The sequence below is a fragment of the Euphorbia lathyris genome, chromosome 8 (assembly GCF_963576675.1).
Source record: "Euphorbia lathyris chromosome 8, ddEupLath1.1, whole genome shotgun sequence".
Lineage (NCBI taxonomy): Eukaryota > Viridiplantae > Streptophyta > Magnoliopsida > Malpighiales > Euphorbiaceae > Euphorbia > Euphorbia lathyris.
The window spans coordinates 61,495,685-61,517,366 of record NC_088917.1 but is presented as its reverse complement, the minus strand read 5'-3'; the positions used below and the strand labels follow the sequence as shown (position 1 = coordinate 61,517,366).

The following is a 21,682-nucleotide window of genomic DNA, read 5'->3' as shown; positions in this document are numbered from 1 at the left end:
TTTAGGATATATTTTTAGCGTTTAGAATTGTCACGACCCAATCCAGGCCATGACCGGCGCATAAATTAAATTAACTTTAATCTATGCTAGCCCTAATTCTGAACTAATAGAAATTCCAAAATTTACCAACAGAATATCAAAGTAATCTCAATTACATCATAAACCTTGAAGGAACCTAACTATTCGAGTCAAATCTCAATAATCAAAAGTCTCCAAAAATAACATAAAGCTAAATCATTAAGCAGTCTCCTTCAACATCAATCCAAGGGTTGCCTCACGAACATGGACCTTAATCTGAAAAAGAAATATTCAACGTGGTATGAGATTTTCGTCTATACGAGCGAAAACCTCAATGGGCAGTAGCTATAGCACACAACAGAAAAGGAACAGGCAGGCAGGCTGATACTCTTAAAACATGATAATTATAATTCAAAATATAGTACTTCAAAATCAGTTAACAAAAGGTTCAATATAAGATAATCAAATCAAAATACTAGTAATCAATTGTCAAACATAATACTGAAGCCTTTCAAAATATCAAAAATTAGAATAATCAGAGAATAAGACAAAAGCTTTAAAACACATGGTACAGTATAATCGAGTGGTAATACTGCACACCACCAGGGCCAGATAAATGGTAAGCGCTACTAATAACAGATATAGATAACAGATATTTGCCTTCACCGATCTTATGCATGATTCTAATATTGACACAACTGACGACAAAATTGACAACTGACATCATGACTCGAAGACAAATGCAAAGTCCTAATGTTATGAAGATCGGTGAGAGGCCAAATAACAGATACAGATATACTGAGCACTTGTACCAGTTTGAAAATATATATAGTATACATATATAAATCAGAAAATCATAACTGATTGAACAAATTATCAGATTTCTAAAATAAAAGTAATAACTGCGATGAATCGCATATCAGAAAGTACAGATCATATCAAATCAAATTTTAATAACTTCTTTGAAACTGATAATAAAACAAATCAACTATAAAGGCTTGTTCCCAGAATATACATTCTAATACTAAGGATATTTAGTAAACAGAAGGTTCAAAATCTATGCTTTTATAAAAGGAAACATATAATCAAATGTCAATTTTTGATAAACAGTTTAAAGTCGGATATTTCAATTAAACAGTGTCGTGTACTATAATTACCACTCACCTGATATCCAAACGAATGATATATCTAAGAATCCTGATAGCTTGCCACTCAATCGTCCGAAGGAATATTGTTATATCCTATGAATTCAAGTGGGGAAAAACACTACTAAATTGATCTAAAATTAGGATCGAATCTAAATTAATGGGGGTTAATAGTTTGTTTAGAAAGAAAAGAGAAGGAAACGAAACAGTATACTTAGACTGCTAAATATAGCTATTTTGGGTTTTCTGGAAAAAAAATGAATTAGGAAATATCAATTTAACCAAAATCAAAACTTAGTCTTTTAACATTTTAAACCAAACAATAATAATAAGGAATATAGAATAAAATAATAGTAATTAAAATCAAATTATATCCTACTCCAAATGGTGGGTCTTGTGTGGAAAGAAGATTTCTCTTTCCTGAATTTGAAAACCACCCATAAATTAATATTATGTAATACATTTACTTGTTAAATTAAAGAAGGAAGGAGTTATAGAGACATATTTACACTTCTCATTGGCACAACAACACAATTTCAACCCAAAACCAAAATCTGACATAACAGTTTCAATTAATTAAGTTTTTTTTCTATACAACCATGAAATAGGAAAACAGCAATGGAGTGGAAGGTAATATAAATTAATACTTGCAGGCGTTCACTCCCACCCTCAATGGACGACGACTATGTTTCACAAGGAAAGAAGCAGTTTTTTTTTTCTTTTCTTTAAGATAAAAACGGTAAATAGGTTTAGAATTGGTAAAGACAAATGTTTATATATATATATAATAAAAAAAATAAATAAAAAAATATAAATACTTAATTATTTCATTTTAAATCTGATAAAATTAGGATTGTTACAAGAATTAAGGTCTAAATTTTTTAAGGAGATAAGTGTAAAAATACTTCTAACGTTTATAGTCAGGAGTAATTTTACCCCTTACGTCTAAAATGGTGCAATTTTACCTCTAGCAATTTTACCCCTAACATTGTTAAGTTTGGTCAATTTAAGAAATAATTCATCAAACTGTCTTATCGGTCATGAATCTTGTAATCTACACCTCACATGCGAGTCATTTTATCAGTCATTAGTAATAGATCATAAACATATAGTTAGACGTGAAAAAAATAATAAAAAAAATATACCGTCTATTGTACGAGTTGGAGAAAAATACTTTAAAATATTTCACCAAATTTATAAATATTAATCTCCAATTCTATTATTGAATCACGGAAAATATGAAAACTTTTTTTTAACAAACTGATATGCAATTTGTGTAGAATAAAGAATAAAATATTTGTGTTTTATAATAATGTCTGAAATTGACCCAATTTGCTAGTATTAGGGGTAAAATTTCTCTTTACTACCAATGTTAGTGGTAAAATTACATAATTTTAGAGGTTACGGGTAAAATTGGTCATGTCAGTAAACGTTAAGAGTATTTTTGCACATTTTTTTAAAAAAAAATTAGAATATAAAAATACACTTTATTTGTAATATGTACAGAATAGTGCATGGTTATTAAGACACATGTGATCAAAACTGTTAATTTTGATAATATAATATAATTATAATTTTATAAGTAATCATAGTTTTTATATAAAAAGCTCTATAGTTTATTCGTAAACCACTATAGCTAAACTAGTTAACAAATGGAATTAACTAAGGAAAAAACATTAGAGATATATTTTTAAGAATTTATTGAATTGGGTTCTAAATAAATATTTAGTTTAAGATATTGATTGAGAAAATTAGTTGAAGGCCTTTCTATGTGAAAATCATAATTAGTTAGTAATTTGTTTTAAGATAGTTGTCAATTGTAGTTATTAATTACAATTAAATCATACTAAAAAAAACTAATTTTCAATGTCATTTTATATGTAACAAATAGAATATACCTTAATTTATAAATTCTATATTTTCTTGACCCTCGTTGGATTTATTCAGAATTGGATCAAATTGGAGGTACGCTCGTAAATGGAGTGGGTCTAATCCAATTAGAGAGAAAATGAGGCTAGGGATTTAACATAATATCTCTTTATAAATAACAGTTAGTCTAACTTAAGGACGACGAAAGACTCTCTCTCTATCTATTCTGTCAACCCCTATCTCTCTCTCCAATTCAATTACTCTTAGTTCATGGACCAATCGTCTTCTCTCCCGATCAACCCAGAATGTCACCGGTAATATGAAGATCGTGGGTATCCATACGTCCTCCACAAATCATATCAAAGGTTATCCACACTACAAAATAAAATTTGCTAAACCTTTATAAAATATGTGATATTTATCTTTCATTAGTATCAAAACCACAGATCTCGTGTTCTGTCAGTTCTAATCCTTAAATATGGAGAAAAACACAGTTTTTGCATGTTAGAATTGATATTTGTATTTAACCGATGCTTATTGGGCATGAATGTATATTATTCGGACAGTTTTTGTTTTGTGAAAATGGCATTAGAATTACATAGAACTGTCTCCATTTGCGATTTAGGGTTTTCAGATTCAGAATAATGCGAGTTTCGGTATCAACTGAGAGTGTGTGAACCTCAAACATTAATTCTTGTTTGTCGTTTGGACAAACGGCCTTCACCAACGTGACTAGAGACCCTAAAAACCATAGGTCGTATCGAGTTTTGAGGACAACCGGCTGCATGCAACATGCCTCGAGTGCATGGCCCTACGCTCTACCTCGAGTGCAACATGCCTCTATGTAGGCATCTACCACGTGTCGTGTGTGTGGTGCAAGCGCTTGTCGCGTTGTGACACATGGCGTGTGCCACATGGCACACATAGGGTGGATTCTGATGGCCAATTTTCCTCCAAACTGGTTAATAAGGTAAAAGGGAAGAAGAATCAGCCCTTAGAACTAGCTAATCAGACTCAATGCCATCGCTAACTTTGTTGAGATGGTGGAAGAATTACATAAGCTCTCAAGGTGTAAGGTGCTTTATTACATAAAAACTGAATCAAAACTCCTTCCTAATTGGGTGCCAAACGCTCTTATTTATATAAAAATCAAGCTCAATGCATAATCATAAATCAAATTTGTCTTTCGATCGTTCACATCAAAATGCTGAAATTGGTGCCACACGGCGTGTGGATGTCTCACACGTTGTGTGGACTTGCTTCTATGTTGACCAGGGCACAATCCTGCCCTCACACGTTGAGTGAAGAGTCATTTTTCTCGAGACAGGCACAGGCGTGTGGGGTGCCTGTTGACTAAAGGATATGATTTTCGAAATCTCTTCGTTGACTGCTGAAATTCAATTGATGTTGTCCCCTTCACACCAACCTGTCATGTGGCACCCTAGAAGGAGATTTTCTTCCTTTTCACATGGCGTGTGGTGCATCGTTTCTGAGCTTCTCGTATGTCTCTTGTATTTTGCGTGCATTCCTTAAGTCTGTAAAATACAAATATTAAACCCGAGATTACTTGATTTATTTATTTACTTTATTTATAACAAAACGACATTCAAAATGACTAACATTAACTAAAAGTACGTATTTTATTATTTCTTGTTGATTTATTGAAATATACGTGAAATCAAACATTGAACTTAATTATTTAGCTCAAGAATAAACCGTAAATTATCCCAAAAGATAGGGATAAAACATCCCTATCAGTTTCCAAGTGTCATTGTTTCATTCGACCTGAGGCCTTCGGACCTTTAAAGTGTTAGGTGACGCAGTCTGTCCGTTGTCCTTTCTTTTTGCATAACTATTTATTTTGATCCAATGGTTGTGCCTTCTTAACCATATGACTATTGGGACGACATTGTGGATTCTTCCACGTGATGGGTAGCGTTCACATCTTTTGGGAATATTCCTTCCTCCAAATCGGACGATTCCTATGACTCTTTTGAATTCGAAGAATGACATTGATCCACATGTAAAAGATGTTTCCATAGAATATTTCTTAGTGTACAATACTACAAATAGAAAAAGTATATGATCTATATGAGGTATGTACACACAACAATTTTTAATACTTTAATTATCTTCAACCTTCGTTAACTTACCATCGAAGCGGGTTCGCAGACATCTGCCCCTCTCTAACCAATTATTATTCTTATCTCAGGCCAAAGGAGAAGGTTTTAGAAGATCATTCAGATACCACAATATCAACCACCATACATGTGTGCTACCGTCGTCCGCTCGACCGAACATAGTGGGTTAAATTGGTTTGGTGTGGGCACTTATATTTTTGAATAAATTGTATTAAATTAAATAATTATTTTTAGTACTTTAGTTTAATTATTTAATTAATTAATTTTTAATGTGTAAAGAGTTATCTCTAAATTAGTCTTAAAAAACCTTATTCTTTTTGAATGAGTCTCAACAGACCTAGTTTTGTTCCAGAAATTTTTTCCCTACTATAATTAAAAATACTCTATAGGTTCTTTTTTTTACAGGCTACATCCATATTTGAAATAGAAATTTGTAAATTAAACAAATCTTTGCTATATTTCGAAAAACGATTGAGCTATTTTTTTTCTTTTACCTTGATTGTAGAATTTGAGGAATTATGTACATGCAAATTAAGATTGTATTTACAATTACTCGACTGAGCTATTTACAATCGAGACAACCGGCGCTGCTAATCTACTTTGTACATTTTTAAGGAAGTGCCGCAAACATTTAAAAAGAGTAACATTATCCGTCATATTCATCCTAGATTCGGCACTTTCGTTCTTTTTCTACCGTTAAACTTGCACTTCGCAGTGGTGTTAATTGCAAGTCTTTTATTCTATTAACCGCTGATAAAACAAAATATTAAAAAAAAAAATACAATTTTTAATATTTTTTCTTATTATTAATAAAATCGGAAAATTACTAATAATTATAATAATAGTAATAATAATTTTCTTAATAATAGTAATAATAATAATAATCGTTGCAAAACATAATTGCAGTGAATAGAAATTGAAGAAAGTTATTTGGAGGCTTTGGACTATAATATTTTGCTTACTTGCGTTCTAGACTGAAGTATTACGAAAAAAGAGAATTTTTATAGTACGCCAGGCATACCAACTCATATGTCTATGTGGTATGCCTTGGCCACTCATATTCTAACACCTGTTAGAATTAAATAAAATAAAAAAAAATTTTGTTTTATTAATTAACAGTACAATCACGTGAGTAAGAGAAATTTTAGTTAAACCTAATCACATTCGTATAAGGAAGTAAAAGTTATTTTATTAAAACTTTTTGCCGTCACTTCAATCGTCGGTTTTGGTGCTCTGCTCATCACTTTTCCGCTCAACTCCAATTATTCTGCTCTCCTGCAATTAATGGGTATAATTTTCTCTGCTCTATGTCTATCTTAAATTTTTATAGTATTTATATTTATTGATTGCAATTGGTTATAGCCAACTTAAATTAATCATGTCTTTTACAACAATTATTCATCTACCTTGCTTCAAATAGCTGTTCTGCAAAAACCATTATAAATTCCCATCAAGACCATGAAATTCAATTTTCTTTATAAATAACAAATTGAATAATAGTCATGCCTTGGTTCATTCTTTTTTTCCAGAACCATTATATTTGTTTTGCAATTTCAATCCCTTAATTGTATTCTTTTATTTAATTTATAAATAATTTTATAGTACTACTTACAATTTGAAACAGTAATACAGTGAAAGTGTACAATTTATTACCATTTGATTTGTCTCTCTAATACAATTTATTTATACATTCTGATTTTTATTTATTTATTTGTTATAGGAGATATGGAAGAATCAAATAAAACTTTTGTGAATTTGAGTGAGCAAAATCCTATTAATCAGATAGATAATTTTATGGGAATCGTAGTGCATGGGGAGGATGAAGCATACAATTTATATAATAGTTATGCGATACGAACCGGATTTAGTGTTAGAAAATCTAGAAAAAGAACAGGTGTTAATGGAAAGATTCGTCAAAGAGAATATTGTTGCGCCAAAGAAGGTCATATGTATGATAAAGATTTTTCAGTGAAGCAACGTCAAACACTAGAAACAAGAACGGGATGTGAAGCAATGATCCGTTTTACAATTGAAGATGATAATTGGACAGTGACAAATTTTGTTTCAGCTCACAATCACGAGCTTGCATTGCATTCAGAAGTTCACATGTTACGATCGAATCGGAAACTTACATCTTCAAAAACTAATGTCATTGATTCGATGGTAGATGCAGGTAACAAATCGATTTTTATTTTTATTATTATATTATTTTTATACAATTTTTGTAGGTCAACTTGTTAAAAAGTCATATGAAGTATAATAGAGCACCAAAAAGATAGTTGCAATCCAACCCCTTTCTTAATTCTCATATTTTTGGATAGAATTAATCCCCAATTTTTTTTTTTTTTTTATCATCAAGTATATTGTTGTTTTGTATATTTTTTTTTCTCTTTTTATAATATACATTTATATTTAATCAAATCATTGTAAGAAATATTCTGCCAATTATGTAAACTTATTTAAAATATGCATATTGATTTTGATCATTTGAAGAATTGTATTTTGGATTATATTTTTTTCTTACATGTGATTAAAAATATATATTTATCATATACTAAATGCATGATTAAAAACAATAGACACTTTCTCTTATATGTCTAAAGAAGCCGGAGGAGATGAACATTTGGGATTTACAAAAAGAGACTGTTACAATTATGTTCATAATAAAAAGATGTCATTGATTGAAGCTGGGGATTCACAAAGTCTTGTTAACCATTTCGAGCAATGTCAAGCCGAAGATGGTATGTTTTTCTATACAACACAAGTTGATCAAGAGAATAGGATAACTAATTTTTTCTGGAGAGATGGTAGATCTAGGATCGATTATGACTGTTATGGTGATGTTATTGTGTTTGACACCACATACCGTACAAACAAATACAATTTAATTTGTGCTCCATTTGTGGGTGTTAATCATCACAGGAAAAATGTCATGTTTGGCTGTGCTTTTTTATTAGATGAGACGATACCATCTTTTATATGGTTGTTCAAATCGTTTCTCAAGTCAATGGGGGGTAAGGCACCACAAACCATATTCACTGATCAAGACCATGCAATGGCAAATGCCATATCTGTAGTTTTCCCAACTACACGTCATCGTTTATGTATTTGGCATATATCACAAAATGCTCCATCTCACTTAGGTAGTCTCAATTCTAATAAAGAATTTCGGAATTTATTTTATAAGATGTTACATAGATGTGAGTCTGAAGAGGAATTTAATGAGGTGTGGAATAAAATTTGTGACTCGTTTGAAGAAGTTAGAAGTCATAAATGGTTGAAAAAACTATATAATATTCGTCAGAAATGGTGCAAAGGTTTAAACAAAGATGTTTTTTCTGCCGGAATATTGTCATCTCAGAGGAGTGAAGTTACTAATAGGGTTTTGAATACAATTGCAAGTAAGACAACTGTACTTACTAAATTTGTTCATGAATTCGAGACAATTGTTGGTCGTTGGCGTTCTTCTGAGCTTGAAGAAGATTTTCGATGTAAAAAAGGTACGCCTTCACGTGTTCTTAAAACTAGTGGCTTATTGAATCATGCTGCAACTGTTTACACATGTGAAATATTCAAACATTTTGAGAAAAACTTTTGCCAAGTTTTGGCTACAAGTTCAGTTGAGGTTGCTTGTAGTAATAATGTCTGCATGTATGAGGTTCAAGGTGAAGCAGTGGATTCTAGAAAATGGATAGTGCATTTTGATACATCTTCTATGAATATTACTTGTAGCTGTAAGAAATTTGAATCGAAGGGTTTACTATGTTGTCATATTTTACGTGTATTGAGCATGAATAATGTGAAAGAAATTCCAGAAAGTTGTATACTACATCACTGGACAAAAAGTGCAAAACAAAGGTTATATGTAGATAGACAAAAAGAAGTAGATAGTGAGATTACACATGAGACTAATTCAATGTTTCGCAATGAGGCTATGAGATGTTTATATGACGTAGTTACAAAAAGTCAAGAAAATAGCCGATGTAGACAAATTTGCAAGGATGCTTTGAGAAAACTAATTGTTGACATTGAAAGGGAATTGTGTACAATGAATGTGGAGGAGAGTTGTAATATTGAAGAACGTGAAACCAATTCTGTTAAGGGAAAGAAAAAAATAACTGATATTGAGCCTATTTTGAGTCCTCCACGTGTTAAATCAAAAGGAACTTCAAATGCTAGACTCAAAGGACATTTCGAAACTCACAAAGTAAAAGGAAAGAAAGATTTATTTAAAAAAGGTGTGTAACTAAACCTTTTTTATTTATTTAGCATGATTATTTGTTATTGAACATTTCTAAGTTTGTTTTATTGTGAACAGGAAGTTCAAAACAACAAAGGAAGAAGGCGATCTCAGAACCAAACATCAATAATTCTTCAATAGGATTGGAACCTCAAACACATTTTCAGGTATTATATTATAATATCATGAACACATTAAATTAATTATATAATTACCATAGTGGATTTAAAATTTAAAATTTTAAGTGAATTTAGTTGATTAATATACCTCAGGTTGGACCTGGTGTTTATTTTTCTCAACCAACTCAATTAATGTCAGCAACTATGCAAAATCAAATGTTACCACCAATGATGCCATTTCCGTCAACAATTCCTTATCAGGTAACTTATTTTAAATATTTTATAGTATTAATTTTTTTAACCTTATATTTGAGTGAGACTAAAATATAATTGTTTAGATGACAAATGAAAGAATTTCCGATTCAAATGTGTCGTTTACACACATGATGCAAAATATTAATTCAATGGATTTTTCACAGGTAAAATTATTTGTCAAATAATATTTTTCTTACCATTGTTATATTATTATTATTACAATAACTAACTGTTTTAATTATTTTTAGTTTCAGGATCCATACTCATTTACGTCGAGAAAATCCGATTGAAATGATAAGAGCATTGCGAACCACTGTTAATGGTTTAAAGCAGAGAGAACATTGGTTTATGGAACATTGAATTATTACATTACTTATAAGTTAATTATTTGAGTTGTTACTCTATAATATAATTTGATTTGCGTTTCTATTTATACCATTACTCAGCTTCAATTCGATTTTTTTTTCAAGGAAATTGTTAGACCTGAGATTGGGAACATGAAGGAACTTTAATTGGCTAAGGGATATCACCACTAAATTGTTGTACTTAGCTTATATTTAAAAATAAATAAATATCAGAAATTTTGAAATAGGTAGTGAAATAAGTCTGTGTAATGAATGAGCAGTGACTTAAGTTTGGTAAACTTGTTTATTAGTTTGGAGTCTAGAACTTAAGTCTATATAGAGAAACAATTACATATAAAGGTGTCAGGTATGAGCCTGGCAGAATAGAATTTTAGGAAGGATTAGGGTTTAGGAATAGAGAAGAGTCAGAAAAAAGAGGAATGAATAAGAGAGAGAGAGAATAATCATTGATTTCATAATAATGGGTACAATGATGAGATAGGCCTCCCATAAATAGCTGTACAGCTATGAGGTGGCAAAACAGTTACACAAAAGGACAAACAGCTAGTACTATTGCTAGTACAAGATTCTAACAACCTTGACAGCACAATTAGGGAAAATAACCAGATAAAAGCTAATACAATAACAGAATAAAAGCTAATACAATCATATCAATAATTAATCTTAATGCCCTCTATGTTTATACGTGACAAAAGGGTAAAAAAACATATAAATGGTTCAATCCACCAGTACTTTGTCTTTCTAATCAGATTTCTACTATAAACCAGAGTTAAAAATTAAGATAGTTTATTGCCAGGAATAATGAAACAAGCTTTGCTCTTTTTGACATAAAATAAACTAATAAAACAAGTTTTACTCTATTCGACATAAAATAGTTGGCATTTCAAATGTGAAAATGTCTTAACTAGTAGTTAGGATCCATACATAGAAAGAATATGCAGTTTGTATACAAAAATCTCAGATTTCTACATGTTTGATTGATTACATTAGAATCTATAACTCTTAGTCATTTTCAAAATAAGAATTCAGCAACATATTCACTTGTTGGAACCATCAACAAATCATCACAGTTCTCCTCTTCAATTACAACTTTAGGTCTTGATTCCATCAATGAATCAGAGCATCCTATACACACAAAAAGCAGAGTTACGGTCAACAAAAGTAGCAACAGTGTCGAACAAAACAAAAACAGAAAATATCAAAACCAAATTTTATTTGAATTTATTCTTGAAATTCAAAGGTGCCCCCATTTCTCAATTCAAATGTAGAAATTGGATTTATTTCACAAAAGCTAATAGCTAGAAACGGTGTAAATTAATTGTAAAATTCAGCGGCACCCAACTGCCATTAGAAACATTGTAAAAATTACAGATGCATAAAAGAAAAGCAGGTGGAGCAACATTAAAAGGCATTAAACATGGCAATAAATGGATTTAATTTAACATTGAAATTTTTATAAGATCAATTTGAAATTTTCACTCAGAATAATGCTTCAATGGAGTATACTGGATAGTGCTAACTTTAACTAGGATGAAGTCGGGACCGAGTTTTTCCGATTCTTTACACTTGTGTAACTCAAACTCTTACGGTTCTCTAGTTCATCCCACTTCTTTATTGGAAAAATCCAGCAGTAACAGGAATTATGAATCATTTGAACACTTCTCTTAACTTTGTTTTCACATGCTGCAATTTCAAAAATTTAATTGCTCTTCAAATGTTTCTTTCTATTATATTGTTCATTTCTTTTTTTCTTGTCCTTTCTATATAATTTTCAGAAAAAATTTTGTAATATTGTAATGAATATTTGTTTTTTGTCTAGATATTAATGGATACATTGTTCTTTGAGTTTTTAAATATTGCAGAAAAATCCCACCATCTCTATCAATATTAGTGAGAGAATGAAATCAGCACCATTAAACTTGCATGACTCATTCTACTTTGTAACTTAATGGAGAGATTCAATGCATTAATTTATTCTCAGATCACTTCATTTACAAAGTGGATGGACATTGAAGTATCTTCTGTTCATTCTCATATTGTAACTTTAAGTACCTGTGAAGTTTGGCAGTGCGAAGTTGGATGAATTCCATCCTATTTCCCTCTTCAGAATCAAATGATTGGGGTACACAAGTGTAAAGAAGTCGGACAAATTTCATCGAACGAATTGGTCCGATTTTATCCTAGCTATTTGTAAGCAATAATGCTTATTTGGAACATTATTCTGAGCAAATCTCTAAGTTCAATATAAATTTTTAAGCAATCCAAAACTATACAATTAGAGCTATAGATCTGACCATATTTAGATTCAATATATAACATAAAATGGAAACATCAACTAAGAGCGAAAACCACAAAGCCACAGAAACAATATGAATTTTCACCTAACAATCCCAAAAACAGAGAAATCGAAAAAGAGGGCATGTCAGAGGCATACCAAATCAAATTCAAAAGCTCAATCTAGGAAAAGAAATTTGCAGCTAGCATCATACCTGTTCATCCCAAGACTATCAGCAAATACATGGCACTTTTGCTTAATCAAAGCCCAGCTTCTTCCTAATTTCGGAATTCACGAATTGCAAAACCTATTAAAAGAGGGAGAATAACGAATTCTTAGCATTGACAGCCGCTCCGCACCTTATCTTTCTCTCCACATGTAATTTGAATCCAATCTCTCCATACATTTAAGCCACAGGGTGGGTTTTTGACTCAGTAACTGGCTGGGGTATGAGGACGTGAAGATTGCGGTGGCGGAGTCGGGTTTGGCCGTCCGGAGATCTGAATGAAGACGGCAATTAGGTTTAACTAAAATTTCTCTTACCCATGTGATTGTACTGTTAATTAGTAAAACACAATTTTTTTTTTATTTTATTTAATTCTAACAGGTGTTAGAATATGAGTGGCCAAGGCATACCACATAGACCATGAAACAAGCTTTGCTCTTTTTGACATAAAATAAACTAATAAAACAAGTTTTACTCTATTCGACATAAAATAGTTGGCATTCCAAATGTGAAAATGTCTTAACTAGTGGTTAGGATCCATACATAGAAAGAATATGCAGTTTGTATACAAAAATCCTGCATTTAGTATATGATAAATATATATTTTTAATCCTGCATTTAGTATATGATAAATATATATTTTTAATCACATGTAAGAAAAAAATATAATCCAAAATACAATTCTTCAAATGATCAAAATCAATATGCATATTTTAAATAAGTTTACATAATTGGCAGAATATTTCTTACAATGATTTGATTAAATATAAATGTATATTATAAAAAGAGAAAAAAAAAATATACAAAACAACAATATACTTGATGATAAAAAAAAAAAAAATTGGGGATTAATTCTATCCAAAAATATGAGACTTAAGAAAGGGGTTGGATTGCAACTATCTTTTTGGTGCTCTATTATACTTTATATGACTTTTTAACAAGTTGACCTACAAAAATTGTATAAAAATAATATAATAATAAAAATAAAAATAGATTTGTTACCTGCATCTACCATCGAATCAATGACATTAGTTTTTGAAGATGTAAGTTTCCGATTCGATCGTAACATGTGAACTTCTGAATGCAATGCAAGCTCGTGATTGTGAGCTGAAACAAAATTTGTCACTGTCCAATTATCATCTTCAATTGTAAAACGGATCATTGCTTCACATCCCGTTCTTGTTTCTAGTGTTTGACGTTGCTTCACTGAAAAATCTTTATCATACATATGACCTTCTTTGGCGCAACAATATTCTCTTTGACGAATCTTTCCATTAACACCTGTTCTTTTTCTAGATTTTCTAACACTAAATCCGGTTCGTATCGCATAACTATTATATAAATTGTATGCTTCATCCTCCCCATGCACTACGATTCCCATAAAATTATCTATCTGATTAATAGGATTTTGCTCACTCAAATTCACAAAAGTTTTATTTGATTCTTCCATATCTCCTATAACAAATAAATAAATAAAAATCAGAATGTATAAATAAATTGTATTAGAGAGACAAATCAAATGGTAATAAATTGTACACTTTCACTGTATTACTGTTTCAAATTGTAAGTAGTACTATAAAACTATTTATAAATTAAATAAAAGAATACAATTAAGGGATTGAAATTGCAAAACAAATATAATGGTTCTGGAAAAAAAGAATGAACCAAGGCATGACTATTATTCAATTTGTTATTTATAAAGAAAATTGAATTTCATGGTCTTGATGGGAATTTATAATGGTTTTTGCGGAACAGCTATTTGAAGCAAGGTAGATGAATAATTGTTGTAAAAGACATGATTAATTTAAGTTGGCTATAACCAATTGCAATCAATAAATATAAATACTATAAAAATTTAAGATAGACATAGAGCAGAGAAAATTATACCCATTAATTGCAGGAGGGCAGAATAATTGGAGTTGAGCGGAAAAGTGATGAGCAGAGCACCAAAACCGACGATTGAAGTGACGGCAAAAAGTTTTAATAAAATAACTTTTACTTCCTTATACGAATGTGATTAGGTTTAACTAAAATTTCTCTTATCCACGTGATTGTACTGTTAATTAATAAAACAAATTTTTTTTTTATTTTATTTAATTCTAACAGGTGTTAGAATATGAGTGGCCAAGACATACCACATAGACATATGAGTTGGTATGCCTGGCGTACTATAAAAATTCTCAAGAAAGAAAGAAACAAACAAAGAAAAAGGATAAAGTTAGGCTGATTTTTTGTGGACACATATGATTAATCTATATCGAAAGGATATCAAAAATTGAGGTGTAAAATAAGAAATTGATGCCATAAAAACTTATAAAAAGAAGAGGACAGTCACAAAAGAAAAAGAAATTATAAAAGTCCAACCTAAAAAACAAATCACCACCCAAATAAAATACTAATTAATATCTCTATAAATATAAAACTGTAAAAAACAATTATAATATGTATTGATTCTACGTAGTAAGGGACCGAGACAGCCCGGTCTCTGGCACCACTCATGAGGAATGAGGAATATTCGTGCAGCTCTAAGTAGGCTTTCAAGATGGTTAAATTAGTACTTATACTATAGGATTTGATTATATAACATAAAATTAAATTTGCATAGTTGGTTTAAGCGAGTGGTTCGAGGTTCAAACCTACATTTCCTTAATTTTATCTCATTATTAATTGTTTTTAGGGTTAATGTGCAAAAATACCCCTAACGTTTTGGGTCAGAAGTAATTTTACCTCTAACGTCTGAAATTATGCAATTTTACCCTAATGTTGGAAGTCAAGTGCAATTTTACTTCTAACGTGATAAATTGGGTAAATTTGAGAAATAATTCATCAAACTGTCTTCCTACACTTCACACGTGTATCATTTTATCAGTAACAAATCACAAACATATGTTGGGATGTGAAAAAATAAATAAATAAATATAATGTCTTTTGTACGAATTGAATAAAAAAAATTCAAAAAATCCATCGAATTTATAAATATTAATCTCAAATTCTATTATTAAGTTATAAAAAACATGAAATTATTTTTTTAGAATGAATTGATATGCAATTGGTACAAAATAAGGAACAAAAATATATGTGTTTTATAATAAGGTTTGAAATTAACCCAAATTATCAACGTTAAGGATAAAATTGCTGTTGACTACCAACGTTAGAAGTAAAATTGCTTTTAACTACCAACGTTAGGGGGTAAAATTACACCATTTTAGATATTATGAGATAAAATTACTCCTGACCCAATATATTAAAGGTATTTTTGCACCTGAACCCTTATTTTTATACGTGACGGATCTTTTTTTTTTTTTCTATATCAAACCAATTCTATTCAAAAATAGGAAGCTATGATGCATGTGAAAACTTGATCCCGTATCTTGTTGGTTTTGTTTGTTTTGCAAAATTGAATTGGCATCAAAATGTCAAGCCGCCTACTAATAAAATCTTGTGGAAATTTGTAGTTTTGTTTATTTTTGTTATGCTTAGGACAAAATATTTTACATATATTATTGTCCTTTCATGAATGGCGCCATTCATGTGACAGTTATTGAAATTTACCCAAATATAAACGTTTACGATTTGATATTCAAGTCAATAAGGAGTCTCTTATTTTATTTCATTTTTATCAAGATTTTAAAACTAACCAAATAGTTTCATGTTTTTTTACAACTTTACAACAAAGGACTGGTAGTTATATATATTCCCTTCCAAACACAATGCTGCAGGGGAAACTTGAGAAAGCCACGAGCTAAACCACTTTTCAGAATATATGTCCATTTTAAATTTTCAGAATATAGGTCCATTTTCAGAATATAGATCGTGGATAAACACAAGGTGTTGCAGTTTCTCAAGACGTGATGTAATAATTCGGTCCAATACTATGTAGATAGTGTCCGCTTTAATCCAAATCCAACATTTTAGGCCTCACGGTTTTAAAACGCGTCTACATTTGTCTTTTGAATTTCTTTCGTGAAGTTTAGACATCCAATTCAATTTCAATTCAAGCATATCATTTTCTTTCAATTTATTTTATTTTGTTCTCCGAGCATTTGTTAGGTTAATATTATTCTGAATGAAAACCTCAAAAAAAAAAAAAAAAAGGGTATTGTCTATTTTTAATAGTACTTTGATTTCAGAAGTCACTAAGCGAGTTAGTTTAAATTAATTTAACTCTGTGAATATTATAAATCTCTAACATACTCGCATTTCCAGAAAAAAAAAAAAATAAACCAAACAAAAATTAGCAAGTCTGATGGGATTGTATCACAATGGGGGCAAAGAAGAATAATTATAACAACAAAAGATCTTGCAGTTAGTGGATCCAAAGAGAAAGAAACAATGACATCGGGAAAGGTTTCACATTGTGATAACTTATTATCTAATCTTGATTATATGTCCACATCGTGATGTTGATCTGATGTCGTGTTGAGCTTACAAACCATGTAGTTCAGATGTGGTTGGAGTCTGGCAAACCCGCTCTGATGCCTAAGTCAGTTTCTGTTTTAGGACCGAATGGAAGGGTATGGACTAGTTTATAGATAGGAGTTAACGTACCGAACCTTGCGTCTATATTTGTATATTTATAGTGTTTGATTAGCTTTAAGGGCGTCACCTTCTTAGGAATCCTTACAGAGTTAGGATTCCTAATTCCTAATTCCCTTAAGGAATTCAAATCTTGAGAGGAATCCTTTTTCTCGTAGGATTATAGAAGATCATTTGAAGCTCTGAGGTTAGAACCTCGTAAGTCGTGATGGGCTGTCGCTCGTTGGGCTTGGACCGTGATGGTCATTTCTGGCTTGTTGAAATGGGTCAATGACCGTCTCGGATGTTGTTTGGACCCTTATTATGCTTGGGTTAGACCGCAATGAGGGTGGTGATGATGTCACGTATGTGACATCACTTGGCCTGGTATCACATTAGAATAAATTGAAGGTGTAATGAACTGTAGCCCCAAAGATAAATCATGGATCTCTACAAGATCCAAAATCCACCATTGTTGAAAAATCCTTTAGGTCCATTGAAATGAACATAAAGGCTTTGAGGAGTGACGTGGAACAGAATCGGTTCCTTCCAAGTGAATATCGAAAAGATCCTCTAGAAGCGGTCAAAGCTAGGGTTGATCAAGAGTGGTCCTTCTAATGTAGGACATATTTCTCTAAGGCATATTAGAGGGACAAAGCATTTTTTATATTAAGTCGAAGCTTAGAGACAACGACCATTACAATATTACATACAACACTATAGTCACTCTCCCCAATTATATAATATAATTTTTTGGTAGAAATTTGCAATTATTACAGTTATATAATATCATATAATATACAATTTGTACGTAAGCAAAGAATGAAGATATTTGGAAATTGTGTAGTAGAATGAATTTGAAGACTTTTATAAGGTAAGGTCGTCTAATATTTCCAACGACTTGATGTTTGGGAGTGTCTATAAAAACACAAGAAAAGCATAGACTAGAACATAGAGAATATTTTACAGAGAAGAGATGGAAAAGGCAATGCAAGTAATGGTAATAGTGAGTTTGATAGGCAGCCTTGCTTCAGTTGCATATGCTGCACAAGGGACTTCCACTTTCTACACTCCACCTTACGTCCGTAAGTATTTATTAGTCCATATTACATTATTTGCAAATGGAGAACTTTAGGTTCTTTTTATCGTCAAAACGAGCAAACTTGTCGCAATTTGCAAAATCAATGAATTTTAGGTTGGTATTATGAATTTGATGATATTCTCAGCAACTTTAATTCTCAAATTTTTAGTTTTGATGTCATTTAAGTGTTGTTTGGTGAAAAGAGATAAAGTTAATATTTAAAGAGATAAAGCTCAAGAAATGATGATTTTTGAAAATAAAAAATGTGGTTTCATTGTACATGTGATATTAAACAACTTTAATTCTTGAAAATTTTAATTTTGAAGTCATTAACGATCAAATTAGCAATATCAACCCAAAAGTCATTGATTTTGCAAACGACGACAAGTTTAGTCCTCGTTTTGACAAAAAAAATCACAAAATAGAAAATATAATTAATCAACAAATATCACCAAAAAAATCACAGAATATAACTAAAATTTAATGACATGAAAATGGAAAATTCTAAGAATTGATGATATTCTAAGCAAATTTATTTTTTAATTTTTTAATTTTGAGGTCATTTAGTGTTGCTTGTTGATGAGAGATCAAGTATGTTCAGAGAAGAAAGTTCCAAAAATGATGTTTTGAAAAATAAAAACTGTGGTTCCATTGTAAATGTGATACTAAATAACTTTAATTCTTAAAAAATTTCATTTTGAGATTATTAACGGCTAAATTGGCAACATCAATCCAAAAGTTATTGATTTTGTAAATAACGACAAGCATAATTCTCGTTTCGACAATAAAAAAAATATAAAAAAAATTTGTACTATTAACCCTATTATTATTTAATGTATTTTGAATTAAAGATATATAATTAAATTTATAATAATATAATATTTTAATTGATTTTTATATATAATATCATATTTTATGCGGTGTTCTTAATTTATGTTGGAAGACCGCATAATTAAAATATATAATGACATCACAAAATATAATTAAAATATAATGACATCATGATCTAGTACCATGTACATATTAATGTCCGCATTGGTCCAAATCCAACATCTTGAGGTTCACGACTTTAAAATGCGACATTTATTGAATTCTCATCTTACTAATATATCACAATCATTCTCTCTCTCCACTTCTTGAGATTTAGTTCATTCATGTCCCCATCGTCATCCCTTAGTGCGGCTCCTTACTCCGGCCTTCTACAGGGCCACCCACTCTAGACCGAGTCGTTACAGGTCCACCAATTTTCGCCTGGTTCGTCTCCGAACCACACATGGTACGTGACGAGTCAGCTCTAATACCAATTGTAACATCCTGATCCAATACCATGTAAATATTATCTATTTTGGTCCAAATCCAACATCTTGGGCCTCAAGGCTTTAAAACGCGTCTACATGTATTGAATTCTCATCTTACTAATAAGCCACAGTCGCTCTCTTTCCATTTCATGGGATTCAATTCATTCTTGTCCCCATCGTCATCCCTTAGAACCACTCCTTGCTCAGAACGTCCACATCGGATCGGGTCGTTACATTAAGGACATCAAGTTGCTTAAGCTAGATCTTGAGTTCGAGTCTTAAAGTATGCAGAAAACTTTAATTGGAGAAAATCCATTTAAAGGATGCTAAACGAATCTCGAACCGAAAAATTGAAGAAACTAAAATATATATGATATGAAAAATACATATGTTATAAAAACTATTGAGATAAAAAGAAATTTTTATATTAACAAATCAAACTCAAAGTTCTTTTTATGTGAATCTGATTGATGAGTGTGTAAATATGTAATATTGGTTTGCAGCATCGTCATGTTATGGCTTTGAAAATAAAGGAGTGATGATAGCAGCAGCAAGCGATGCAATATGGAACAACAGAGCAGCTTGTGGGAGAAGGTACAGTGTAACATGCACTGGTCCTACTAATCAAGGTGTTCTTCAGCCTTGTACTGGAAGAAGTGTTGTTGTTACTATCGTCGATTACTGCCCTCCTCCTGGCTGCCGAGGAACTATTGATCTCTCCCAGGAAGCTTTTTCCCAAATTGCTAATCCTGATGCTGGCAAAGTCAACATTGAATACAATCAGTATGCTCTTTCACTATTTCTTCATTCTTCCATTTTCAATATAGGAATCTAAAATTATCTTATTAATAGCACAATCAATCATGCTTAATAGTCCTACGAACTATTTAGAATAGTTCCGGAGCATAAATACCTCTTGTAGACTCCGAAGTAAAACTTCAGTTCACTGGGAAAGAGGAAGAACAGAAAGTAGAAGTTAGAGGATTCTCTTTGTTCTTTCTTGGAGCGAAGAAGGTTTGCTTTCTTTCCAATCACTTTCCAGTTTATAATAATAAATGGGTCGGATTACATCAAGTTCGATTAAGAGTGATCCACTCGAAATATCCAACAAAGAAGAAACAAATCAAAACATCCTGAAGCACCTTGATTATTTTTTTTATCTTAGAGCTCGATTGGTTATTAATATTAGGTTGTAACTGAGCAGAGCCAAAGCGAGCTTTGCCTTGTTCATGCTGGGTTCGTTTTTGAAATTGACGAAATAGAACCCACATCTTGTTCGTCAGCAGTTGTTTAGGAAACTAGAGACTCCATGTTTCCTATAATAATTGAGTGAGAATTTAATTTCTTTGGCTATAGTATGTCTACTATTCTAACTTTGTTTGTCTTGTTTGCAGGGTTTAAGGGAAGCTTGGTGATGGAATTGAAGTAATAAAACATGCTTGATTTGCATATGATGATATATGTCAAAATTAGAAATAAAGGCTAGGTGAGAGTAATATCTATGTTGCTCACCTATATATGTACTCCAGTTTTCATATCATAAAGATATATATATATATGTTTCCAATATTACTTTCATACGCTCATAGTGTTTAAAAAGAATTTTCTTAAAGTAATACATGTGACATCAAACAATCAAAAAGAAATGCAAAACTCAATCTTATGACAAATATCAAGCTATCACCAAAGGTCACCACAAAGATAGCAATAGGTCAAGCATGCATTAATGTCTAAATCACCCATTAAATATATTGTACCGTTTATTGTCCATACTATATATTGTCTTAAATTATGTGTTGATATTTTGTGTGTATTTTTTATTTATGAATCTCCAAAATTCATTGTCGTTCGAATGTTTTCCTATAAAATAAGAGAGGTGTCAGCTGTTCAACATAGCCAAAATCAATATATCTATCAAGAAATGACAAAGCAATGGAGGCTAGGGCTTATAGAATATATTTGGAAGGTTATCTTAATCTTCTATTTATGGTGTCCTTATTTAGTACCTATTAGGGATTTAGGATGTCGTTTTTCTATTGGAAAATCGTTGTCTCAATGGAAGTCCTCGACGTGCATCATGTTTCTTTGGGTGTGTTCAACTAAACTCCCATGAATGCGTATCTGTTGACCTTCAT

General features: G+C 31.1%; 1 protein-coding gene across 1 annotated transcript; it reads left to right on the top strand.

Moving 5' to 3' along the window:
* The first annotated feature begins 18,093 nt into the window (after positions 1-18,093).
* LOC136203995 (EG45-like domain containing protein) lies at positions 18,094-21,125 on the top strand. Its single transcript, XM_065995198.1, has 3 exons — positions 18,094-18,253; positions 20,051-20,330; positions 20,942-21,125. The coding sequence occupies exons 1-3, from the start codon at positions 18,145-18,147 to the stop codon at positions 20,946-20,948; spliced, it is 396 nt and encodes a 131-aa protein (XP_065851270.1). The 5' UTR covers positions 18,094-18,144; the 3' UTR covers positions 20,949-21,125.
* The last annotated feature ends 557 nt before the right edge of the window (positions 21,126-21,682 follow it).